This window comes from Ptychodera flava, chromosome 20 (assembly GCF_041260155.1).
Source record: "Ptychodera flava strain L36383 chromosome 20, AS_Pfla_20210202, whole genome shotgun sequence".
Lineage (NCBI taxonomy): Eukaryota > Metazoa > Hemichordata > Enteropneusta > Ptychoderidae > Ptychodera > Ptychodera flava.
In genome coordinates this window covers 14,394,284-14,418,645 of record NC_091947.1, presented here as the reverse complement: position 1 = coordinate 14,418,645, position 24,362 = coordinate 14,394,284, and the positions used below count along the sequence as shown (strand labels likewise).

The 24,362-nt window shown below is 37.4% G+C and overlaps 2 protein-coding genes across 5 annotated transcripts in view; one reads left to right on the top strand and one right to left on the bottom strand.

Moving 5' to 3' along the window:
* Positions 1-4,983, top strand: part of LOC139120117 (E3 ubiquitin-protein ligase TRIM56-like) — a 37,593-nt gene extending 32,610 nt beyond the window's left edge. For all 4 annotated transcript variants that reach the window (XM_070684210.1, XM_070684211.1, XM_070684209.1 and 1 more), the window contains exons 5-7: positions 1,527-1,978; positions 2,233-2,450; positions 2,859-4,983. In XM_070684210.1, coding sequence (XP_070540311.1) covers positions 1,527-1,978; positions 2,233-2,450; positions 2,859-2,928 — 740 coding nt within the window. In that variant the 3' untranslated portion in view covers positions 2,929-4,983. The remainder of the gene's footprint in view (positions 1-1,526; positions 1,979-2,232; positions 2,451-2,858) is intronic.
* Positions 4,984-11,894: 6,911 nt separating this feature from the next.
* The window catches only part of LOC139120693 (death-associated protein kinase 1-like), a 36,771-nt gene continuing 24,303 nt past the window's right edge, over positions 11,895-24,362 (bottom strand). The window contains exons 8-14 of the mRNA XM_070685227.1: positions 23,835-23,894; positions 23,335-23,463; positions 20,989-21,240; positions 16,439-16,565; positions 15,756-15,904; positions 14,925-15,131; positions 11,895-14,557 (exon numbers count right to left, since the gene is read on the bottom strand). Coding sequence (XP_070541328.1) covers positions 13,295-14,557; positions 14,925-15,131; positions 15,756-15,904; positions 16,439-16,565; positions 20,989-21,240; positions 23,335-23,463; positions 23,835-23,894 — 2,187 coding nt within the window. The 3' untranslated portion in view covers positions 11,895-13,294. The remainder of the gene's footprint in view (positions 14,558-14,924; positions 15,132-15,755; positions 15,905-16,438; positions 16,566-20,988; positions 21,241-23,334; positions 23,464-23,834; positions 23,895-24,362) is intronic.

Genomic DNA, 24,362 nt, shown 5'->3' with positions numbered 1-24,362 from the left:
ACTTGCATCATTATTCATCGATTTAAAGCATTGTTAATTGTAACCTTCATTTTGCAGACTGTATTGGAAAACTTTCGTGGCTATTTTACCCTCGATTCAGATACATTTTGTTTATTTCATGATGTCAGGACAATGCACCTAACAGTGATGTATACACAACTATGATACAGACAATGATTGTCATCAAAACTTTAAACTCAAAATAACACTTAAACCTGTACAAAAACTTATGATTTGAGAACAATCAACCCAATATGCTGTATCTCGATGTCACATCTCAAGAAGAAACTACAATATCTTTTAACAAGAATCCATGCATTTGATTATTGCCGCTGTATGATATTACTTTATTAAGGATTTCCTCGTTATATAGTCTAGGGCTACATTGTGACAGAGTAGCATTACATTTTTCATTTTCAATGATGTCATCCCTAAATCCATCATGACCATCTTGTCAGTAAGGAGGACCGCTTTATAATGATTGTCGGCCACTCGTTCAATTGATGTCAGGATTTCTGAAAAGTAAGATATGGAATCTATTAAAGACAGTGATATCGTGAACTTTGAGTATTTCTTTACTACTTTTTGTATGCCACCAACAAGTTCTAATTCTACTCTTTAATGTATTTTTGGACACCCAGCATTCAGCTTACTTGTAAATAGAGCGTTTTACATGTATCGTGCGCTGTTGCTGTCGACCTGAGCTTAGTTGATACTCCGGAGCTATGTATCTCTGTATACACTGGGAAGTAGAACAATAAATCCAACTGACTTACCATATTCTGGGAATATCGGCACAAGTACGAGCTACAGCTACTGTCCCTTGGATACGAATACTCTTTAGGGACCGTTATGCAACATGTACACTGCATAACTGACGCTTGGGTCCCTAATTGGCACCCGTTCTGCCTGTAGTGAAACCGTAGATACAGCTGTATGTTACGTCTGTCCATCCTGTGATGTGACAACAGACGGTGTGACCGTGATGGGACTGATAGCACTGATTGAATGCAGATACAGGGTTACAAACCAGTCGATATGTTAATATGATATCAAGCATAATCACAGTCAGGCTCTAAATTTTTCATTTGAAAGGAAAAGGACTACTCATGACCATTTTGTCATTTTGTTATATTTTACCCTACCCAAAGTCATAACAGAAGTGTCTGCCATTTAAAGCCTTGAAAGACACAGTGCCACATTGCAACACAATGTAACTTGATATTCCTTTTTCAAAGATCAGCTGAACGGGACAACCAGATCTAGCAACATCATAGCGTTCAGTAGGACTTGTTGCGAAACATCACAATCGAATTATTATTTATATTGATTCCGACTTCAAAAAAAAAATATTCAGAAGTCTTTGTAAATCCGTACGTGTACCATACTGCCAGTGCATACGAATGCGACTAGTTTCATATGGTTGGAAACTCACTTAATAAACCCCTCGCAAAGTCTTGTAAGGGGGATAAATGACCTATCACTACAAGAACTTTCTAAATTTTTTATTTTACCATCGTACACAGCCGAAAGCATACAGCTCACCGGTCTGCCAATACCTACAACATCACCAAGGTCTCAGTCACCGAAGTTAGGAAAGAAAAGTGACACACTTTACCGTCTGCGTCCAAAGGGAAGCATCGTAGCACGGCCTGGATCATCAAAGTCTTCATCGTCTTCGCGGTCGAATTCCCTGAGCGAGCTCAGTGACAGTGGTAGAAGATGCCGTATATGTTTGAGCGACGTCAAAAACCTGAGAGAACTGCCGTGTAAACACTCTTTCTGCAAGAAATGCTTGGATAAATACGAAAAGAGCTCTGGGCTGCGCTGTCCGACATGTAATGAAATGCGCGAAACTCGGACAGGCAACATGCCACCATGTACTATGACGCATGTGGTGAAGAGGATCAGCTTACCAGGTTATACCTCGTGTGATACGATCGTGATAAGCTACACCTTTCAAGGAGGGAAGCAAGGGGTAAGTTACTATTAGTTTGATTGTCATTGTGTCTGAATTGTTCTTTATTCGTGCGTATTTCACTCTGGTGGCGATAAGAAAGGTCACTTACAATTGCTAAAATATTTGTCGAGAACAAATGACATGCAGATAAAATTTGGCCCTCGAATCCCTTTGCTGCAGGAGTACTATTTGATATCTCGCTTGTGACGTCATGATTGATGACGATGATAGATGTGTATCGCAGAACAAATTAGTATGGGAGTTTCTTTCAGAAACAACATCCCCACCCAGGGAAGCCATACCAGGGCACAACTCGCACAGCGTATCTTCCCGACAACGCTGAGGGACGAGAGGTGTTGAGGTTACTGAAAATCGCCTTTGATCGTAAACTCACCTTCACCATCGACACTTCAAGGACAACCGGAGCAGATGATTCTATTGTCTGGAACGATATTCGTCATAAAACAAAACTACAGGGCGGGGCAGAGGGGTAAGCATTTCAACGGTTAAACATAATAGTGATGTAAATTGCCACTATGAAGAAAGGACACCTGCAAACCAATCGTATAAACATGTCACTCAGGTGACTGACTAGAATCATATCCAAATACTGAATTTTTAGGCTAAGGAGACTTTATGGGATCTGCGAAGTTGTCGTTCTCACTCAGACGTTGTTGCATGATTCAAGACAAACAACAAATTTCATTACGAGGGTAAAAATTGTCGCTTATTTTAATTATTCGTACAAGTATGTAATCCGCGAGACAAGTCCTCCTGATGGAGACTGCATGTAGTAAGAAGGAATATTACAGAAGTGGGAAATCAAGCACTTTGCAATATGCATTTGTCTAAATGAATTTGTTATCATCGGTATTATTGTTTTTGTTTTTTTTTTCAGTTATGGGTATCCAGATCCTGAATATCTGACAAGGGTGAAAGATGAACTGGCCGCGCTCGGAGTCAAATAGAAAGACCGTTTCTTGTGGAACTTTACAATATAGTAACAGCGGACAATCAGTTTGCTATGTAAAAATTACTATTTGTCTTTCTGAAAGCATGTTCATTATTGTCTCGTACATAAGTCTCGTTGGTTCCTTATTTTAAGTATGTCTTCCACGGGTAAATAAGTAATAGAGTGTCATTCACTTTTTGAATATGTAAACACAGACAAAGAGAAACAGTGTTTTTCTTTGTCTGTGATGTAAATTACTATTGTCAGTCGTTGCTGTGAGTTACATGACATGACATTCTCTATTATAAGGAGAGGTGTTTCGAAAGTTTGAAATGTTATGAATTTTGTCTGTTACTCAGTTAAAGAACCTGCTTCAATAAAAAAAGATGATCTTTTGGTAAGAGGTGTTATCCTGGAAAATCCTCAGTATTCAGACTTCGTTTTCCATCCTTATAAAATCATATTGTGCATCATGTAAGACACATCATATCCTATCTGTCAATTTGCCTGATACTGAACTAAACAACGTTCACATTTTTTTGAGTTGATCCATAAACAATTTAAAAATCCATCAAATCTCATGAGGTGTTTGTGTGTGCAATGAAACAAATTAGTGTCTGATATGCACCTTAATTCTTAGCATTTAAGCTTATCTTCACTTTGCTAGGGGTTATATTTGTAGATATGGAAAATCTTTATTGTCCACCCCTGTAAAAATAAAGTTTATTAACCTGGAGTGGTATCATGATCATTTCACCCTACTTTTACTAATAATATTAATGATAACACCACTGACAGATGAACATCACATACTGTCAATGATGTTTGCGTTAGGGGGCGTTCAGTTATTATGGCCGGGGGTACGCCGGCAAATTCTTCCTGCTTTGCCGCCCGCACCAGTCAAAATAAGTGAACCCCCCTACCCATTGTATCAAAAAATTGATGATCCCCCTTTCAAGATGACAAAAATTTCATGACACCCCCCCCCCCATTGCTTGAGTAAAGCTGCACACACAAACACCGGGAGGGGGGGTATTGAGCGATAGAATCCCAAAATAGAGCTTGGATTTTTTCAAATGACTTCCTTACAAATTCACAAGGTGTTAATGCTCAGATTTCCCCTTCTGACTTGCTATAATTTTGAAATTACCCCTCAAAGGGGTTGGACAGAAATTACAGCTGGATCGTAATATTTTTGCGCAAGCGTGTGTGTACAAAATTTTGATATTTGGATTGAATTAAAAATCACCTGTTGATAATGTTGATTCACTATACATGGTAATGTATGCGAAAACTATGTAATACTTTTTCAATGCAAAACTATATCTATGCATTTATAGATATTTGATAATTTACATAAATGTACTTAAATGAAATAGGGTTGTTACAACTGGCATGTGGACGAAAAGTTTGACCTTAGAATTTCACCAAAAATGTTCATCCACCATACATAGGAGTCAATGATAAAATTGTGAATAATTTCTTTTCCTATGAAAAACTTTGTATACTTGTGCATATACAGACGTTCAATAATTACCATAAGTGTACTTGATTAGAATATGATGGTTAAAGGTGCATATTATGTGTACAAGAAGTGTGATTATGGAATTTCACTGAAAATGTTAATCCACTATACATGGGAATCTATGAGGAAAGTATGAATAATTTTTTTCCAATACAAAAATAGGTAAACCCGTGTATATATGTACTCTTGATTATTGATATTAATGTACTTGAATAGATTAGGGTGGTAAGAAATGGATGTGTTCGCCAGAAATTGGATTTTGGAATTATACCAAAATGTAGATTCACTGTACATGGGTGTCTATGAGGAAAATATAAATAATTTTTGCCAATACAAAAGTATCAAAATCTGTGTATTTATAGACATTTGGTATTCATTTTAAAGTACTTAGTTAGCCTAGGGTGGTTAAAGGTTGACATGTGCGCAATAAATTGTATTTTTGAATTTCACCGAAAGGTTGATTAACTATACATTGGAGTCTATGAGAAAACAAAGAATATTTTTTTTTACAATGCTAAACTAAATAAATTTGTGCTTTTATAGATGTCTGATAATTGATACAAATGTACTTGATTCAAATGGGATATTTAAAAGTTCAGATGTGGACAGCAATTATGATATTGGAATTTCACCTAAAATTATTATTTAACTTTTCATGGTACTAGTAGTCTCAGTACAGGTAACTGTTAAATAATTTCCCTGACAAAACTTGCTATATCTAATATGTAAGTAAAAGGAATTGTTCATTGCCCTGAGTGCAGTGAGCTTGATTTACAATAAGACAAGCCTCTGAGTTGTCAAGTCAAGATGTTAATGTGACAGATAATTATACTTTTGTTAAGATTTACAGTTGAGTGACTTCAGAGAATGAAATCATGCAACGAATCATTTTTATCTTCCTGAATATTTCTGAACACTGAAACTGACTTTTTGATGGGACGGATACTTATGAAAATTACGTGACCCCCCTCTGACCTGTTTGGAAAATACACGACCCCCCCCCTTGCAGTTTTTAAATTTGAGGTGACCCCCCTGGATTTTGCCGGTCCACCCCCGGCCATAATAACTGAACGCTCCCTTAGATGCTCTTAGAAAATAAAACAGTAAAGACTTTTGTTCATAGTCGACCAAACGAAATTTTGTGCCATTGTTTTCCACATTTATTTGAAAAACCCTGCGGTCAAAATATGTACTTTGCATTAGTGTAGCAAATTTCGTTTAATGTGTCGTTATATTTGAAATTCGAGGCCGAATTCACCTTTGGAAAAAATCAATTTGGACAAAGACGACCCGGAGTGAAAAGTTAATTTTCTCTACAATTTCAAAACGATTCCAAATACCATGTAGACCAGCAAGGACTTGTGATATTTTTGAAATCAAATATTTGTCATTGGGGTACATTCAGTCATGTACAAACGTTTTTTCTTGGGGAACACATATAGCCACATTTAGAATTTATTGTTACAGGTCAGACGCATTGTCAAACTGAAATCTTAGTCGCGTGCTTTCAGAAACAGAGAGTCACGTTATTCTCTACTAGGCAGAAAGATGGTCATTGTGGAGAGATGTCGACTTTGGCGAGTGATAACAAAGCAACATTATAATGAAGATTGAAGTACATGCATAGAAGACATGTTTTTTGCCTGTACATATCCCCACAGATTAAGTAATATGGTCCATGTAATAATTCACTTTTTCTTCAACTGATCACAGCTGCCGTCCTTAAAGTCACGGTTTATAATGTGTACAGAGTAAGTAAGAAATTCCCAGTAGTTACCCCTCCTTTTACATCACACGGACGAAACTGTGTGATGTATATAATCAATCCACATATTGAGAAAGCATACAGCTTTGAAGAAATGACAAGACTTTGCAGCACTGTCGAAAATATATGTCCAAATAGTGGCGATGTCTAGAATAATAAACCACATATGACCTCCAATAGCCAAGTCAGAAGTTTAACGCTTATCTTGCAAATTTCATGTCACCATCAAATCAACTTGGTTGGAACCAGTGAGACATAACATGCCCCATTTCTGTAGTCATTTTTTTATTGACTTAACCTGCTATAGCATAGCCGAGTACGTGAAATTACTCCAGGTTTGGACATACACTAGGCAATATTACACATAAACGTGAATCTTTTATGGCGTATTTGAATACTGAAACTGTGAATGATCTTGTCCAGAGATCAAACAAAACCAAAAACTTCAATCGGCAGTGTCGTATACAGCAAAGACATCACCAAAAACCTATCTGTAGGCACTTGACAAGGGGGTTATCATCACCCTTTCTTTTCAATTTGTTCTATCAAGGTCTTGTTGATGAACTCAAGGCGTGTGTTGGTGGCATCAATATCAGTAATGTTTCTTTTAATGTCTTTTGTTACGCTGATGACATAAGGCCAAAAAAAAAAAAAGAAATGTTTCTGGTCAGGCCTTTCTTTAAAAAATGGTGCGGCGACGCGGCTTTTTTTTTTTTTTTTTTTTTTTTTTTCCCTCCTCCTCAAGGGAGGGAGCAGGGTCAGTTAAAGCGCCAAAGCTTAGCGGCTATTTGCATAATCATTTGCATATCATTAATTTATATTTGCATATGGATGTAAGCTTGCACATGCATCCACACATACATGTACACTCACAACAAAATGCAATGGTAACACACAAGTGTGCAGTTTGAACATCATGGAAACTCTTTATTCCACTTAAATAAATCATCACAGTATTGTAATTACAATTGCAATTAAAACAGAAGATTCAGATTGAAACTTTGAGAGCAAGAAATGGTTCGTCTGATTGGAGTTTCATTAATACATAGGCCTATATTGCTAATAAATTGTCAAAACTTGCCAACAAAGAGGAAAATTCACAAATTTAAGCTTTACACAATTCAAATGCAATTGAGTTTATATCATTTTTGAACGACAAACACCGCGAATAATTTTTCATCACGGGGATAGATTTCAACCAGCGCCCCCCCCCCCCCCCCGCATAACTTCTACTTCCACTGAACATCGTCGTTCGATTCTTGATTTTAAAAATACCACCAAGATGATCACAAGACATGAACTAAGTACAACTAGAATCCCTCGAAAATCAGGTGTAAAATCTTTCAGAGAACGTGTCAGAGTCTGCAGAGTGGAACCACACGCGACGCCAGGATCAATGTCAACACGTTATAAACCTGTCGACCAACATGGCCGCCGCCATATTGAAATTTATGCAATGTGAACTCGATCGCGATCGTGATCGTACTCAGACAAAACTCATCATTGTACAATCATAATCAACCTCACCAGTCAACTCTTGTTTCTTTTGCGGTCCATTTCATTGATCAAAGCATGGGAATGTGATCAAAGGCCCTGCTAGTGCTACACCGCTACCTCTGTGAACACTTGTCCGCGATGTATACTGTCTTTGTTGGTCGTAGTAGTCGTTCTGGAATGAAAATTTGTGAACAACCCAGCCGATTCTTCTATTGTTTTAACGTTCCTCTCAACACTTCCGGACAACTTATCCGATGCATACCATACTTCACACCTTCCACTCTTTCACCAGGTTAAAAGTTGCAGTGAGCGCTTATGTGTAGACAATGCATGCATCAGCTGGTAGCTACGCAGAGCGTGTGAACTAAAGGATGGCGGGAATATTTTAAAGCGTAGCGGGGAGAATCAAAGCGTAGCTGGGGGGGGGGAAGGCGAAAGCGTAGCGGGACCGCTATGGCCTGGGGATAACACTGAGTTTTATAGTTTTATCAATATAGTAACATTTAAACTGTTCATGCAGTCCTGATCATGTGCCCCAAAGAATTTTCTTTCTCTTCAGCCGTTTTGGTTTGGTGCTATAGTAATCAGTATGTAGTTTGCCACAGCCGCGGGCCTCAAACCAGGAAAAAAAGGGTGACGCGCTGTTGTTCAAGTGACGCGCGCGCTGACCAGAAACATTTCATTTTTTTTTTTTTGGCCTAATGTTAGCTAGTCTAACCAGTACAGGTCTTCAAAATATGATTAATACTGCTCAGAGATATATTAAAGAACATGGTTTACGCTTTAATCCAAAGAAAACAGATTGTGTTATTTTTGGGGGGTGTAATCTTACTCCTCGTCCACTTTGGTCTCTGGATGGAGTAAGACTTGCTGAATGTGCAAGTGTGAATTATCTAGGTGTTACTTTGTCATCTCTTAATACGAATGTACATATTTTGAATAGAATTAATGGACGTAGAAAGGCATTTTATGGTTTTCAAGGAGCCGGTTTACATAATGGTAATAGTAAATATAATATGCTTGCCTATGTATGGAATGCTGCCATTCGGCCTGTTCTGACGTACCGTATTAACTGTGTACATGTTTCCAAATCTTCTCTGAGTGAGATTGAAAAGACTCAAGCTAAGTTGCTCAAAGCTGGTTTTGTATTCACAAATTTTGTAGAAGCACTCAGTTCCTGAAAGCGCTCAATGTTATGACTATTGAAAAATCATTAGATATAAGTTCTCTTGAACTACTGAAATCAATCTTCGCTGACAATTCACTGCTCGCTGTTTTTATTTGCATCTTTTGAACATGAATTTTTGTGGTAATCTGAACGGTCACACGGATTTACTCTCACGTGTTAATAAGATTTGTGCAAAACATATTGTTTCTTTCTTTCGATACATCTTTGATAAACATTATTCAAATTCCGTATTAAAAAGTATGAAGATTTTTCCTACACGGGATGGATTAACGGATAGTGTACGTCATCTTTTATTGACAAGAGGTGTACATAATAGGCACATTCTTAACATGTTGCTGATGCCGTTTTAGCTTTGTTCTGCGTATGTTTTGTTGTATTGTATCTTGTTATTTTTGGTATATTATGTATTTTTTCTCTTCTTTTTGAAGGCTAAACAGATAAATAGATAAATTATGATAATAATAAATAATTACGCCGTAAAGAAGAAAAGAAAAGAAAATGTCGTGAATACCAAAGAGAACAAAAATTATAGCAAAGATTGTTAGAATTTAACTTGCAGACGACAACATTAGTTTTTAGAACAGTCATTATAGTTTTTAGAACAGTGTCCTCTGAGCAAAAAATTTTGTGGACTTGAAGGTTTTCACCTTAAAATTTAAAGTTTGCTAGTAAAATTGCTATGGTAACGATGACGGCACAATAAATACCTTATTAAACACAATGGGTTACTATCATGATGTATGCAAATTTTTAAGTAAAAAACTGACATTTTGGGACTGGACGTAAAATACCAGGTGTGGAGGAATTGGGGATTATGCTGGACAAAAATTAATGAACGCTCCACACCAACTGCTCAAAAAATAATTCATCTCCCTAGTGGTTCAAGTAAAATATCTACCACCCAAAACGGCGTAAAAGGTGTTGATCTTCCGTTTATTTAGAAAAGAGAATAACTTATTAGCAATGTCGTTCAGTGACTCATACAGTGTACTTACTGTAAACAAAGTTATAATAACATAATTTAATATTGATGGATGTAAAATGGTACAAGCTTCAAATTCCGACTATTGGATTACACAACTTTCAAATGAAATACTAAGTAGTTGTCAGCATAATTCCATTGATGTCTACTGTATATGTAGACGTGGTTTTTCATAATCATTACATACTAATATATGAAAAGCATGACGTTTGTCTTCAATCAGTCATATCATACTTTTGCATAACACATGTACGGATTTATGAATTGGCAATTGGCTTTCCGGCCCTCAACACGATCTTTTTACTTTCTCTCAGGCCTCCACAGTAGAAAATACGATATTCATCTTCACTTATCTCGTTGATCGGAGATAAATCAATGCCACCTCGACTATTTATAAATTTTATTTGTTTATGAAAGTTCATTGCATTTTAGATAGTGACAAAAATATCACGCCCGCAAGATTTTTTTTTCGTTCTGAAGAAGTTTATACTGGTGGCCACAATTTTCCTGAGCCTCATAACTTTCGACGGTCCGAAGTTCGACTGAAGCGAACAATAACCTGCGCTAAAAGAGCACTCCTTCCCTTTCATTGGCGTAAATGACTGGAGATAAATCAATGCCAGCTAGAGTATTTACATTACAGGTCTTGGACCAGTACAGTTTATCAATAATTGATAAAAGTACACAATATAAATATAAAACACAAATATGAAAGAGGTTGTCAGACAAATGATGCAAGCGAATAGGGGTAGGGGAGTCTTGAAATTCAAAAATTCGAGTATCTACTTCAAACGAGCCGAAAATGCAATGCATGATCGATAAGCCATTATAACATGCATTGTACCTTACAGTGACCATACGCGCATCCTGACCGCGGGCCGCACAGAAACCTGGCTACAATACAGACGACGAGTCATTGCATCGGTACCCTTGAAATATCTGTCGCTACAGTAAATAGGTGTGTTTGTGCCTGATGTACACGGTCTGCTATGGTAACGCCCCTTCATTCGATTATAAATTAGGTGTTTGTACAAAATGATGAGTTGACTAAATAAAAAGGATGTCGTCATCAACATGTACTAAAGATACATATTCAGAAACAAAAGAACAGGAATATTGATGTGCAGCATTACGGAAAAGAATAAGGACGACATTGTCTCCACATTTATAAAGGAACTCGCCTTTTAATCTAACCGAATCGAAACATTCGTGTATGCAGTCAAGTTAGCAAATCGCGAATTTCAAAATAATCAAACTTTTTTTGGAAAAGTTAGAAACGTTAATTTATAAATACACTAAAAATGGCTATAAAATGATGAAATCAAAAGAAATCGTCTTGATATATTTGCCAAAGTGCCTTCTCTAAAAGAAAAGATCACTGAATGTTTTTGAGATGTGTCCGTCGATGAAAAAATGGTAATCAGCATACGGCTGCAAACTGGATGAGAAATAACATTGCTAGGCTGTGGTCTGTTTGACCTTTGGCTAAATGACTACACATCATACATATGGGCAATTATTTTGAAATTCCTACATCATTTATTAATTTGTTCCATTTAAAACCAATAAACACATTTTCACTGGCAATATATCGATTTATTTACCATATATATTGTGAATGTATTTTGACTTGGATTATTTTTATAATACACACACACACACACACACACACACACACACACACACATATATATATATATATATATATATATATATATATATATATATTCCCTAAAATGACTTCGACATTCATAAGTTCCATAGTAATTGATGCTGACTAAGAATGTATCACGCATGCCAAATACGAACGAAATTTTAAAATATTTGAAAAATTACACAATTTTAAAGGAGCAAGTTACACTCTACATATCACCATATGGTAGCAATAGATCATACAACTTGGTGTCTGTCCATAAGTCTACATATTGAAGCCAAAACAAGATAACTCTTCGAATAGCGAATTTTCCTCTTGAATTTAAATCATTTTAACTTAAATCCTTACATCGAATTTGATACAAGTTAAAGATGTTTCGCTTATATTTTATTGTAACTGATTGACATTATCTGTCATGCGAACTACATATTTATCTCGCCTTTTCGTATATATAGCAAAGTGTATTCTAACTCATTCATCATAAGTAAGATGCGCAACGGTAAATTTTCCAACTGAAACTAATCGATTTAAGAATAACAGTCAGCTAAACAGATGCATTGAAAGAGATTATCTGAACACAAGCGCCTATTCTCGAAGCAAATTGGTCGACTTTAATTGATACAGTGTGTTAACCAGGTCTGGTATAGCTTATACCATAGAGAGTCGAGAAACAGGATGTGAAGATGTGGTATTTCCTTTGAACGAACTATGCTGGAATAAATCACGTTAGATTTGCATACCAATTGATAAATAAATCCAATTACCATACAACTGTCGTACAATCTCGCAAAACATGCTTGCAGGTCTTACATTCAGTGTGTCCTAAACACACCTTTTTCGTAGCAGAGAATAATCCCATTCAGAAGGAAAGCAGTGTTTCTTTGTCGCATCTGGGAATAATCAACTTTAGGACAAGGGAATCCGATTTCAATCGGAAAGACAACTTTATGCAGAAAATAACTTCATTGAAGCTTTTTCACTGCGAACTACCGGATGTCGGGCAGCGGCTATCGCCCAGCTGATTCTTATGCAAAAATCCATTCACACGATTTAATTATTCCAAAAGAGATCGCTCGTCGCTTCTTCATGGTTCTTTTGTTCTTTTCGGTAGCTTCCCAACCTCTTTCTCGACTGTCTATGCTTATACCTGTCTTTGAAGCAGTACATGTTTCAGTCAGAAGCGTAAAGTGCGAATAAAGCTACTAGTCGTATTCTTGATTATTGACCTGGCCATACCTCTCTTCAATTAGGAGTCACTATCACTGAATAATTATTCAGACTACAGAGGTCTTCGTAAATCGACTGAAGGATTCAGATCCTGATTATTAATAGTGCCCTAGGCTCAGAAACGTAAACCAAAGCCTACTCAGGTGGAATGGCAAGGAAGAAAATCGCCTTTGGATTTCCAATAGTGTTCTGTACGTCAGATTTTATCTTGTAGAAGTTACAGTAGATCCTGCACTTTAAACATATCTCTGTTCTTTCATTTGGTTGGGGAACTCGCACAATTTATGCAGTGTTACTGAATTCGGCTTTCCTTGTTGTCCTTTAACTTCTTCACTACTTATACGCATTTCACATGTGATAGCTCTTTATTCGTGTCCCAATTCTTTTGAACAGAATAGTACTTTAGGGATCACTAATCATCAATCTGACATTATTCTCAGACTGTTAAATTGTTGAAAGTACCATCGTTGTATCTATGGTTAGAATGCGTATTTCATTGTCCGTTTGCTGCATAACGATTTTAAATCATGTACTGCTGTCACTTCATATGTCAGGCTTTGTTCCACTTTTCTCTGTTACAGCCTTTGAAGATGTTGATATCCCGAGCTTGCTAAACATCTTCTCTATCTGTTCTCTTGCAATATCTACGCAGCAATCCTTATGACGTAGGATTTTCATCAGGCTTGTGAAAGTACTCTCATAGATACAATCACCCTCAGATGACATGCCATCATCTCGTTTACGCAATGCCCACCGCTTTGACCATTCTGATAAGATGTGCTGTGTTATTGACTTTTTGGAGTCCTTTTCTTCCCAGGATGCAACTTCAGCCCGTTCAAAACCCATCAGGTCAGCCATCATTCTGTAATCACCTCCAAAATCCCTCCTTCGATCCATAATGACTGAAAATTGCTTTACTGTATCTTGCAACATCCATTTGACATCACTTTGATACCCAAGTCTTCGAAGAACTTCAAAATCACACCCAAGGCAAAGTAAATCACTGACTTCTTCTGTTTGTGTTTTTCTTCCATCTAGTACTTGTCTACACTTTTGTTCCGCTTCTATTATCTCCTCTATGGTGTAGTAACTGACGTTTTCAGGATCACTGTGATTTCTTAGAGAATCCGCACTCAGTATATAGGCATCTATATTGGTACCAGGGCAGCAGACATTTATGACATCATACACGTCATTTGTAACCAAGTCAAGCATGTTGTGGCATTCTCCGATGTCGTCTTCCTTCTTTGCCCGTACACAGAGATTAATAGCTCTCCATCCTTTCGTCATGTAGATCAAAGCCTCAACACTTCTGCACACTTTAATGCCGTTTTTCCAAATACCTTTAGTTGGGCTATCCATTTCTCTGAAATGCCTCTCCAATCTGGTTTGAAGTCGTGAAAATAGTCCAGGGGAGAAGCTGTCTGTCTCATCTCTGCATTGGAATCTTCTACCATAGTAGATGTTCTTTGCACGATCTACTTCCCACTGATCCTTTGGCATATCATTTTCAAGCATACCAGGTATAACGTAACGTACAACTTTGCTTTCAGATGCCTGCACTATTACCTCAAATAGCAATTCAAATTCTTTCAGAAGATCTATCAACGAATCGATGTCGGCAAAATCCTGAAAAACTGCTTCGATGTCACTCCTTGAATATATCGTCTTCCTGGTGAGTCGCTTTGCGTACTGTACAAATATCTCTGGAGCAAGCATCGGACCAATTACTCTGGTGCACAACCATCGAGGGTCCAATACGATCATATCACCACCTCGTGTTAAGGTGCTCTCGATGTAAAGTATCTAATGGAAATAATGCAAATACATGTTCTTAAGACTTTGACCCCACCATCAAGTTTACTTAGTGGACAAAAAAGTAAAATAACTTTGTTCAACCTCCTACTCTATGATGTTGTTTCTTGACAAGTAATATTTTGTGCCTTATTGTTAGTAATATTTTAATTATTTCGGGTGTTTCTATAAAATCTGCGTTTACTACCACTTTTCACTGTATTGACTGTTTGATGGCTGATTTCCATCGCATTTAACCATTTTTATTTTGCCAACAAAGTGACCCAAATACCAGTTTAGACTTCTTAAAATGCACTCGACAAAAACATGCAAATACTCCTACTACATAACAATAGCTTTTGCAAGTTGAACACTTTACCTCGCCTAGGTACTGTAGGAATCTCGTTACTCTCTTCAGTGGTTCTTCATCTGTAAGGGATCCCATCCCTTCTTCGTTGCCGGAGGTTTTCATGTCTTTGACTTTCTGCACATATGAATCCCATTTGATGACTGGAAATGTGCTAACACTCCATCCTGGTTTTTCAACTGTGATTTCTTCGCATATCTTTGGTACAAATTCCTTTTTCTACAATGTTATAGGTACAACGTTTATCAGTAAAAAATAGCTTTTACAAGAATATGTGCATAAAATCATCAACAGCAACTTTCATTTATCAGAAACAATAATATTGAAATTACATTCAACTAAACACTTGTTAGACTCTAAAATCCAGTCTTCCATTCCATTTAAATCGAATATCCATTGTCCCATAAATAATGTGGGAATTAATCATATTGTGTGGTTTAGTTTGCCGAGAGCATATTGGGGTAGGGGGACAACTAAAATGACTCCATGATTAAAATACAACACTGCTTGTTATATTGTAACCTGACTTTATAATGATGTAAACTCTGAGACTGCTTAAGAAGGCTTAATTTGCTAGCGACACTGTACTTTGTTGAGTTTGTTGCAGTAGTCTGTACTTTGTCTTTAGTATGAATTGGGATTGGATTTGCGGAAACATATGCATGACCTGATCTTTCAGTTTGAACACTGATTAGAAACTAGTTTCAGTCGACCATGTCGTTTAATGAACAATTTCCGATAGTATCACTTGCTTTGTGTAAGATTTCATGTCATCCTAAGACCCATGAAGATCGAAGGTATCGGATTGTAAATACTTATATTGCCATTGCTATCGATACATACCTTTGCGAGTTTAATACATGTCCGTAGTCTGTCCATATCTCTATGTTGTGAGTCATGGCAATTCAGTATGAATGTCTCATCAACGATATTCAGATATTTTCCAAACATTTTGTTTGCTTCCAGATATATTTCTCTATACATAGCTTCTGCTACAAATCAAATTTTAAGTCGATGAATTATCGTTAAAGTGGGTTATCGCCAGAGGTAACACGAGTGAAATATTGAAAAGCTAAAGCAAATGATCGTATGGTTTGATTATTAGTCGATGTAGTTGGTTTCACCAATAATTCCTTCCAGAAAATCCTTGAAAAAAAACGAGGACTCTTTCTGAAAAATAGCCCTGTCCTTATGATGTGCCAGAAAACGTTTTAAGATATACTTCAAGTTGTTTCTGATATTTTTATTTTAATTCCTGGAATTAAATCAATTGTTATTTACATTTTATTACGCATAGATTAACTTGAAGGACCTGAATCACATTAAATATGATATAACGTACTGTGTCTATTGGATGTGTCACATACTTGATTTTCACGGATGCATAGTTCTGATTAACAAAGATAATTTATACTTAACGTGTAAAGTTATTGTTCAGTTTCAACTACAAAACGACTCTTGTAAGAATCATATGCTTTAAACAGTACAATTAACGACATTGTATTGTTGATATTTTCTGAACTTACCTTGTGCCCTAGTACCCCTTTTCAGTTGGTCTGCCCTGCTTGCCACCAATAAAACTGTTGGTTTAAAATGGTCCTTTGCAACAACTTTCATAATGATCGCCTTGATGAAAGAGAGCCATGGGATGACCTTTGACAAATATGAAGTAGAGGATTAGATAATTCGAGCAAAGAATATATATATATATATATATATATATATATATATATATATATATATATATATATATATATATCAAATTTCTTTAAATACAAAGTAATAACATCTGTTACTTAAGTTTTTTATGCATCCTTCAATCTTCAGTCGGAAGAAGTGAAAGGATTCTAAGCTCTACACATTCATATACATGGTCAGGATGTATAATTCTATTTGCAGGTGGTGTTAAAATTTGATAAATAATGTTTGTTTTGGTGGTTAAATTTTGAAACCAACTCATTAGTTTAACAATGTAGATTTGTCAGCATTGAAAAAGTGCAGTTTTTCTTTCTGATATACAAAGGTTACATCGCGTTCTTATATCAGAGCAGCTCGATGCTTTGTCAGCGATTGACCACGTGATGTCAAAGACTTGGTCCTTTATTTTTAATTTCCATAAAACTTTGGCAACTCTGTATTGGAAATACTTGTGCGTAATGACCGTGTCACCACTCGTCTTCCACTCTTGGTGACACGGTCATTACGTCACTCGTATTTTCCTTCGCTGAACGAAGAAAAATATTAGGGAATAATATCTAATTATCACATTTTATTCGTCAAATTTGTTGTCATGTACAAACTGAGCCCGACAGCAATGGCCATGTTTACCAGGGGTCGCAAAGACGACACATTGTCACGTAACAAAAGTCACGGTACATTATATTCAAATACAAAGAGCAATCAATACGACGACCAAAAACTTTGTTTGTTTTTATTTGCATTACTCCTTCCAGCGGGACAAAAATCAGTTCTGTACATTTGCTCAAACTCAATAAATGGTTGGTTTATTTTTTTTTCGATAAGTTTGTTTCCATTATCTTTGCGACCATGCGTCCGAACAGATTGGTGGTCCGGCTTTGTTGTGGAAATTGATGAATCAAGGGATTTAAAAAAAACTCATCCATGATGAATCCAAGTTAGAAAAGTCAAAATACAGCCGGGATTGACACGGTGGCAAACATTTGGTGTTCAGAGTAATCGGTCGCGATATTTCCGCTTGCTTTTTGTTTCTATTGATCGGCATGATGCTAATGCTTTAATTACTTTAGATAATCAGTTTGTTGGTCCAGATTCCACTGTTATTTCTTATTAATGGAAGAATCATTCTTCGTTGTTCAAGTCTAATTGGTTCTCTCATTTGACCGTCAATCCCAGTCATGGATGCATTGCAAGCAAATCTTCAGATTTAGTGTGCAATAATACTTGTTTTATTGTACACCCGTGGCCACTTTAGTGTTGATCAAGGCTACTTGATACAGACAGAAATTCTGCTTGTACAAAGGCAAAACTAGCTCTGTCTGGGGTTGTAAATGAGAGTTTACGATTGGCACCCTGTGTACAAGATTAGATACAATGTAACATGACCATGCACTGGTCTGAGTACAAGTCTTGTTTATTTCAATTTCCCCAAACAGACTGTTTGCATGGGACATACAATTTTACTTGACGCTATAGCAGTGAGCTCATAAAAGTGTGTTGCCTCAATAAACTAATTATCGAGTTAAGACTTTTATGAATGGAAGTGGTATCTTGTGTCTCAATTTTTAACACAGGATACTAATCGTTAGCTCTCATTTACAACCCTTGGCAGTGCCTGTTTTGTCTTTATACAAGCATAATTTCTGTCTGTACCAAGTAGCCTTGATCAACACTAAAGTGGCCACGGGTGTAATTTAAATGGGGCGGGTTCGAGGTTGTGTTGGATATCGTGGAAACGACGCTACCCTTGGGTATCCATTGTTAGCTTTGACCCCCGAGCGTTCGCACGTACATAGTACTTTGTCCATAAGCTATTGTTCCCGCCAACCAACCATTCAATAACTTACAATTATGGCAGACACCGAACACACGTGGTGCGAGGCAGCAGGCCTTACAGAAGACACATTCAGTATACTAACGGCACAGGCCATTCCATCGACGGACGTACTCAAACGCCTCAGTGACGAAGACATCATCGCTCTTGAATTGCCTATCAGTCAACGTGGAATGCTTCGCCACGCACGGTCCAACTTATGCGCAAAACCAGCTCCTCCGGATCCCCAGCAGCAGGCAACTCCGAATTGTCTCTATTAGTTAATGTAGCAGAACAATTCTGGCGATGGATGTCACTATTTCAACATATTTCACTTCGTTCTCCAACACTTGCATAATAGCGTATTGTGCCAAAATTTTGGGACAGTCTGAAAACTCATTACACGCTTGATTTTAATGCTTTTGAGGCTGCCGCTAATGTGTGACACGTGCAAGACATAATTCTGTGCTGGGTACAATATATGGACCCTACATAACATATCGGCATCCGGTTTTGTGCGTTCTGTATTTAATTAACTGCATCAACAGATGGAATTTTCACGATGCATTTGTTTGACATCTTCCGCGGTTGTTGTTGATATTTACATTTACAATAGCAATGAAATATTACATTTAATGTGTATTGATTGACGGAACTCTCACCCCCCTAAATAATTTATCGCCTTTTAGAACAAAACCTTTGAACTTATTTCCATAAGTACATTCATCTTTGATACCCCTGGTCATCACTAAGTGGCTGTATTACTTTCACAATGTTGCGCTATTAACATCTTGCGCAAAAGGGATTTGTAGCCGCAAATATTGTGTTCCTTGAGATAATCAACAGTTTGAAGCGAGAAGGAATGGGCACAATCAGTTATAAACACCTATTAATGTAGTGTACCTACAGACGATGGTTGGGAATGAGACTTTCAGTGTGACTCATTCTCATTATGTCTAGTTTAATGTTAAGTGAGCATTTTTTCCTTTTGCAGAAGGGACTGGCGGGTCTGCGAAATTTACTCAAAGATTTTTTTCTTGAAAGAGAGAACCCGAGCAATGGGAATACATATCTAAAACTAACACATATTTGAAAGCAGCTAAAACTATACCGGGAAATTTAAAAGCTGGCCTTGAATATGAGAAACGCACGCGTACACAATATGGTTCTACTGTTTGCCTAGTTTTTGTTATTAAGTAACCTCAACTCGTCATGGTTTTCCAATGTCACATTTCCACTTTTTCGAGAAATCAAAGCATTCGACATGTAAACAACCCCTTGTTTGCAATTTATAGGGCGACATAATTGGGAAAATACCGGTCGTAGCGAAAATGTGTGTTTTCTATACAGACTCTTTAGCGTTAGCAACCTCGGTCATATCAATTAACGACGCTTTGGTCCTAGCGCGAATAATTATGAAGCTAATTAGTCGTTGTCAAATTCTGCGACAGTTCCAATGAATAGAAAGGGCAATATCGTGGTATTTCATGATCGCAACTGTTGGTAGGCACCATTCATCGTTTATGGTACACCCTGTGTTTTTAGGTCGTCTACACTGCGGAAAAGTACGGGCCTGGCCGAGTGCATTATGACAGAACCTCTATACGACAAGTTTCCTGTTGACGTGCCTAAATATCAAGGTAGGGAAACATACCGTGTACATCAACAAATGAGGCACAAACATCAGACTTCATCACTGAAAATGGTCGCATTTTGTGTAAATGCCGGATAAAATGTAAAAGATACTCCCAAGAAAGTCAACCTTTCCTGTACGTCGTTTAACTGAGTTTGTGAAACACGCCACAACTGCATTGCGATAAAACTAACAGTGTTTATTGCAAATGAAAGGAAACCAGCAGAAAGCTCATGTATAAACAAGAAACTTCAAAGCTTCTCTCAAAAATGTGCTATAAAACTAAGTGAATAAAGTAATATATGAACTCTCTACAAAATTTGGCGAGGGCCCCTTTAGTCAGACAAGCGGAGTGTAAAGGTTTGGGTAGTTGATGACCTACAGCTAAGGTCACGCAACTGCCCAAAGTTGGATCCCACCTGCAAGGCCTAAAGTGTGGGTAATAGTAGAAATCCCGAGAAATGGGGTTCAGGAGACAATTCAATGCTCTTGCCTGAGAGAAGAGGAAAGAGAGAAAGGCGGAGAAAGGGATAGAGTTGGGATTGACGGCCGTCTGCACACAGCGAACAATGAGAACTGAATGAATTGAACGTGGCGAAGACATGGTACGTCTGATAGTGTCTGGACGCTTGCAGGAGCATTGTGGCGATCCACAAAACACATCTTTGTCAAAAACACAGATTGCAATTATATTTAGAAAAACCCGAAACGAAAGTATACAGGTAGACGATGTAAATACCTTTGAAATGTTTTAGTTTTTCTTCAACAAAATGTACACAGCAATGAACAAGTTGCAACGCTTTACGCACTCTACGTTTTTCCTTAACTCGTTCACAAATTCGTTCCAAAGATGACAGACAGAGCAACAAACAAACAAAGAGAGCAACAAAATCCACTGCCGATGTGTCATTACCACAATTGACAGGACTCACCTCGTTTTTTTGTTTCTCAGGTGTATCAGTGATTTTGAAGACAACAGTGAAGATGGAATTTTCCGCCGAGAGGAACATGTTGTGGGTTACATAGTACTCTGTTTGTCCTGCAAAGTCCCATAGGGCGAATTTTCCAGCCTTTGAAATTTTGACCGTAGACATGTCTATACCAGGCGTTGGTTCATACTCTTCCTTTTCCGGTGATGGAGCCTTCTCTTTTGAGCGTTTTAAGAGTTTTGCTTCAATGAAGCTCTGTAAACACATGTAGTATAGTGATTATAATTACAGGTTATGTATCTATCTGGTATCAGCATTTCGTATTACGTCCTTGGTCTTGTATCTATCTATCTAGTGCATTATTGTGAAAGATTGCCGTTACTTGTGTCAGTACACCAGTATTGTTAAAAAATGATATAGTAGTTTTAAGAGTGCGTGCTTTCATTTAAGCTTTATTATTACAATTTGTGCATTGTGCATTAAAAACATTCACTGTTCACCAGATAACCCTCGGAATCGGTATCAAACCGACACGCTGAGAAGAGAATAATATGAGCTTTTTTTCCGTGTACCATAAACGCTTACATTAAAACTCCTTTACGCTTAAGAAGAAGTACCGTTGTGTCAACTGTTCTGTCACAACTTTCCTGTTATCAGTGAACTTATAAAGTAGCAACATGCTCTTATTTCAAAAAACACTCGACGACAAAGTAAAATGACAATTAAATGGCAGCTAGTTTTGGTCAATCTTGATGACTGACTTAAACTTAAACTAGAAAGCATTTGCAAGCAAAAGCGAAGTTCCAGAGACCAGAGCAGCGGAAGAAACAAGAGAATGTGTGACAAAGATAGGTGCAGAATGAAAGAGTGCTTTGGATTTTAATATTCAAGCACGTACCTATAGTTAGGGCTGATAGCAGTAAACATCATAATACAACTAAAAGCAAGGCAGTCCGGGGAATTACAGTACACAGATTACGAATGCCTACATGTACGGTAAAAACGCAACAGATACATACGGGGCGACAACGCACGGAAATGTATAACAGACGACACTGTCGCGAGCCAGAGCAATAATTTTCGCTCTGCTGACCTACGCAAAAATCAATCGCTTGACGGGTAGCGCTGAGTTGTTGCCGTAAAGAGGCACGTGGTTTACGACGATGATCAGACGAGAGGAAACATCGGACCTAGGCCGTTGAGATTGAAAACCGAGGCCACATGCATTTTCGTTTGATTAAAAGCACAGACTAAAACAATTTTCATTGCTATGTCGCTGTTTTCACAAGATACTGACCGTTTGATCTTGGAAAGTTGAGTTGCTTTTAGGGCCAGGGCCTGGCTGTGTGTTACCGGCGTTAAACGGCCTCCCACCACAGCCCCGCAGACTGATAGGAAAAAACGCTGGTGGCTCCTCAGATATACGGCGGGCAGTTTCTCCGCCAAAACAGCCGATTTTGAATCAAAATTTTGCATTGATCTTCGTTTTCGAGCACACCCACCTTGCCTAGGTACACGATGTGCCCAGCCGCGCTTGTAAACTTAAGGAAAGCCTACTTTACTCTCTCTATGCGAGCGAAGCGATCGTATATCCAGCGCCATTGTTACATTCGGGCGAAACAGTATAGCGCCACGTACGGCGAGTATTTAGAGAAAAATAAAATCAAAAAGCAACAAAAAACAAAGCGAAAGAAAGCTAGAATTATTAATAGCTGAACGCAATATGATAGTTGAGCAATGCAAAATAAAAAATAAATAGATAAACAAACAAAAAATGCCCGTAAAACCCGTCCGAGCTGAGTGATGACGTCATAAGCGTGTCGCAATGCATTCTGGGTAATTAAGGTAAAATTGGTGTGTAGCATGTTCTATGGTAGTAATACCGGAAATAGAGAAAGAAAGAGAGAAAGAAAGAAAGAAAGGAAGAAGGAAAGTGAGCAAAAACTAACAGTTCCAGAGCTGGTCTCTGGAACTAATTAATTGATATAATTAATTAATATAATATTAGTTATATCATAACAGTATATTGATGGTGTAAATATAGCGATCTGATTGGTCGAGACGCGAAAAGAAGGGTTGTCTATTGGCGATATACCACGGCTTGCATACGCGCGAGCTCTCAGCTTTAGCAAAACTCAATTTATGACGTTCCACACCAGAATTTCAATATACTGTTATGATATAATAGCAATAAATCACACCCAGGGATGGTAAACCACTCGATTTTGACCAGTTCACTTCATAAATACACTTGCTATCGCTCGTGCATATATGTCGTGAACTGGTCAAAATCTCGTGGTATACCATCGCTGGGTGTGCTTTATTGCTTAAATATATCACAGCACCTACCCGCTGTAATGCATATTTCAGTGTTGTCTTTCCATTACCACCGTATCCACACAGTAAAATTTTCATGATGTTGCGTTTTGCACCTGGTTCTTTCATTAAAGCGTTAAACTCTTGTTGTTGGCGAATAATCTAAGAAGTTAAAGTAAATACACATTAAGGTTAGCCCATCAGACTAAGCCTTTGAAATCAATATATTAATACAAAATAGGAAAAACGGTTTACAGGAGATCAATGGTATAATCATTTGATGTCCACTTTTCGGTGTTGAAGGCCATGGAATTAATTGTGGTTAATCATATGAAAGACAAACCAGACAAGCCATCTATCATATTAAATTGAACCTAATAAGTAACCAATGTGTGGATATTAATGCTGTCATACATGACATGGTATACGGACATACATTCCCACAAAAGTGTGACTATGAAAGTAAAAAAAATAGCAACTAATAATTGTTTCTAGTATTTGGTGACCTGGTTTCGAAATCCCAATATAATTACCTTGTGATAGTTGGACAACTCACGCTTGGTGTTCCTATCGTGGATGTTATCCAGGACGGTCTGACGTTGTAAAAGATAAAACAATGTATAATTATCATAAATCATTCGAACGTAGCCTTTATTAAATAAAATGTGTTAAGTTCTGACATAAACCTTACGATGAAATATAATCGGATTATTTTCATATAAACGGAATACATTGACGAAGTTGCACCCTTTTCTGACAACACGATGGTGCCGTTGTGACATTGAAGTTTTGTTGAAGGCAGTTTGACAGAAAATCTTGCGGTTGAACCAGCCAAGCATTGTCTTTTTAACCTGTCTTTCACTGGCTGATTCTTTAAGTACGAGCATGATTGTGCATCTCACATTGTGTTTATACAATACTATCTTATCAATTCAGTTTCAATTTCATATACGTTGAAGACAAGCTTTCAAAGCCAACTAGTCGGATTTCTAAATTTTCATTCGTCCAAATTTCGAAATAGTTCATTTAGAAACTCCCTTAAATTGCACGTGGCTTAATCC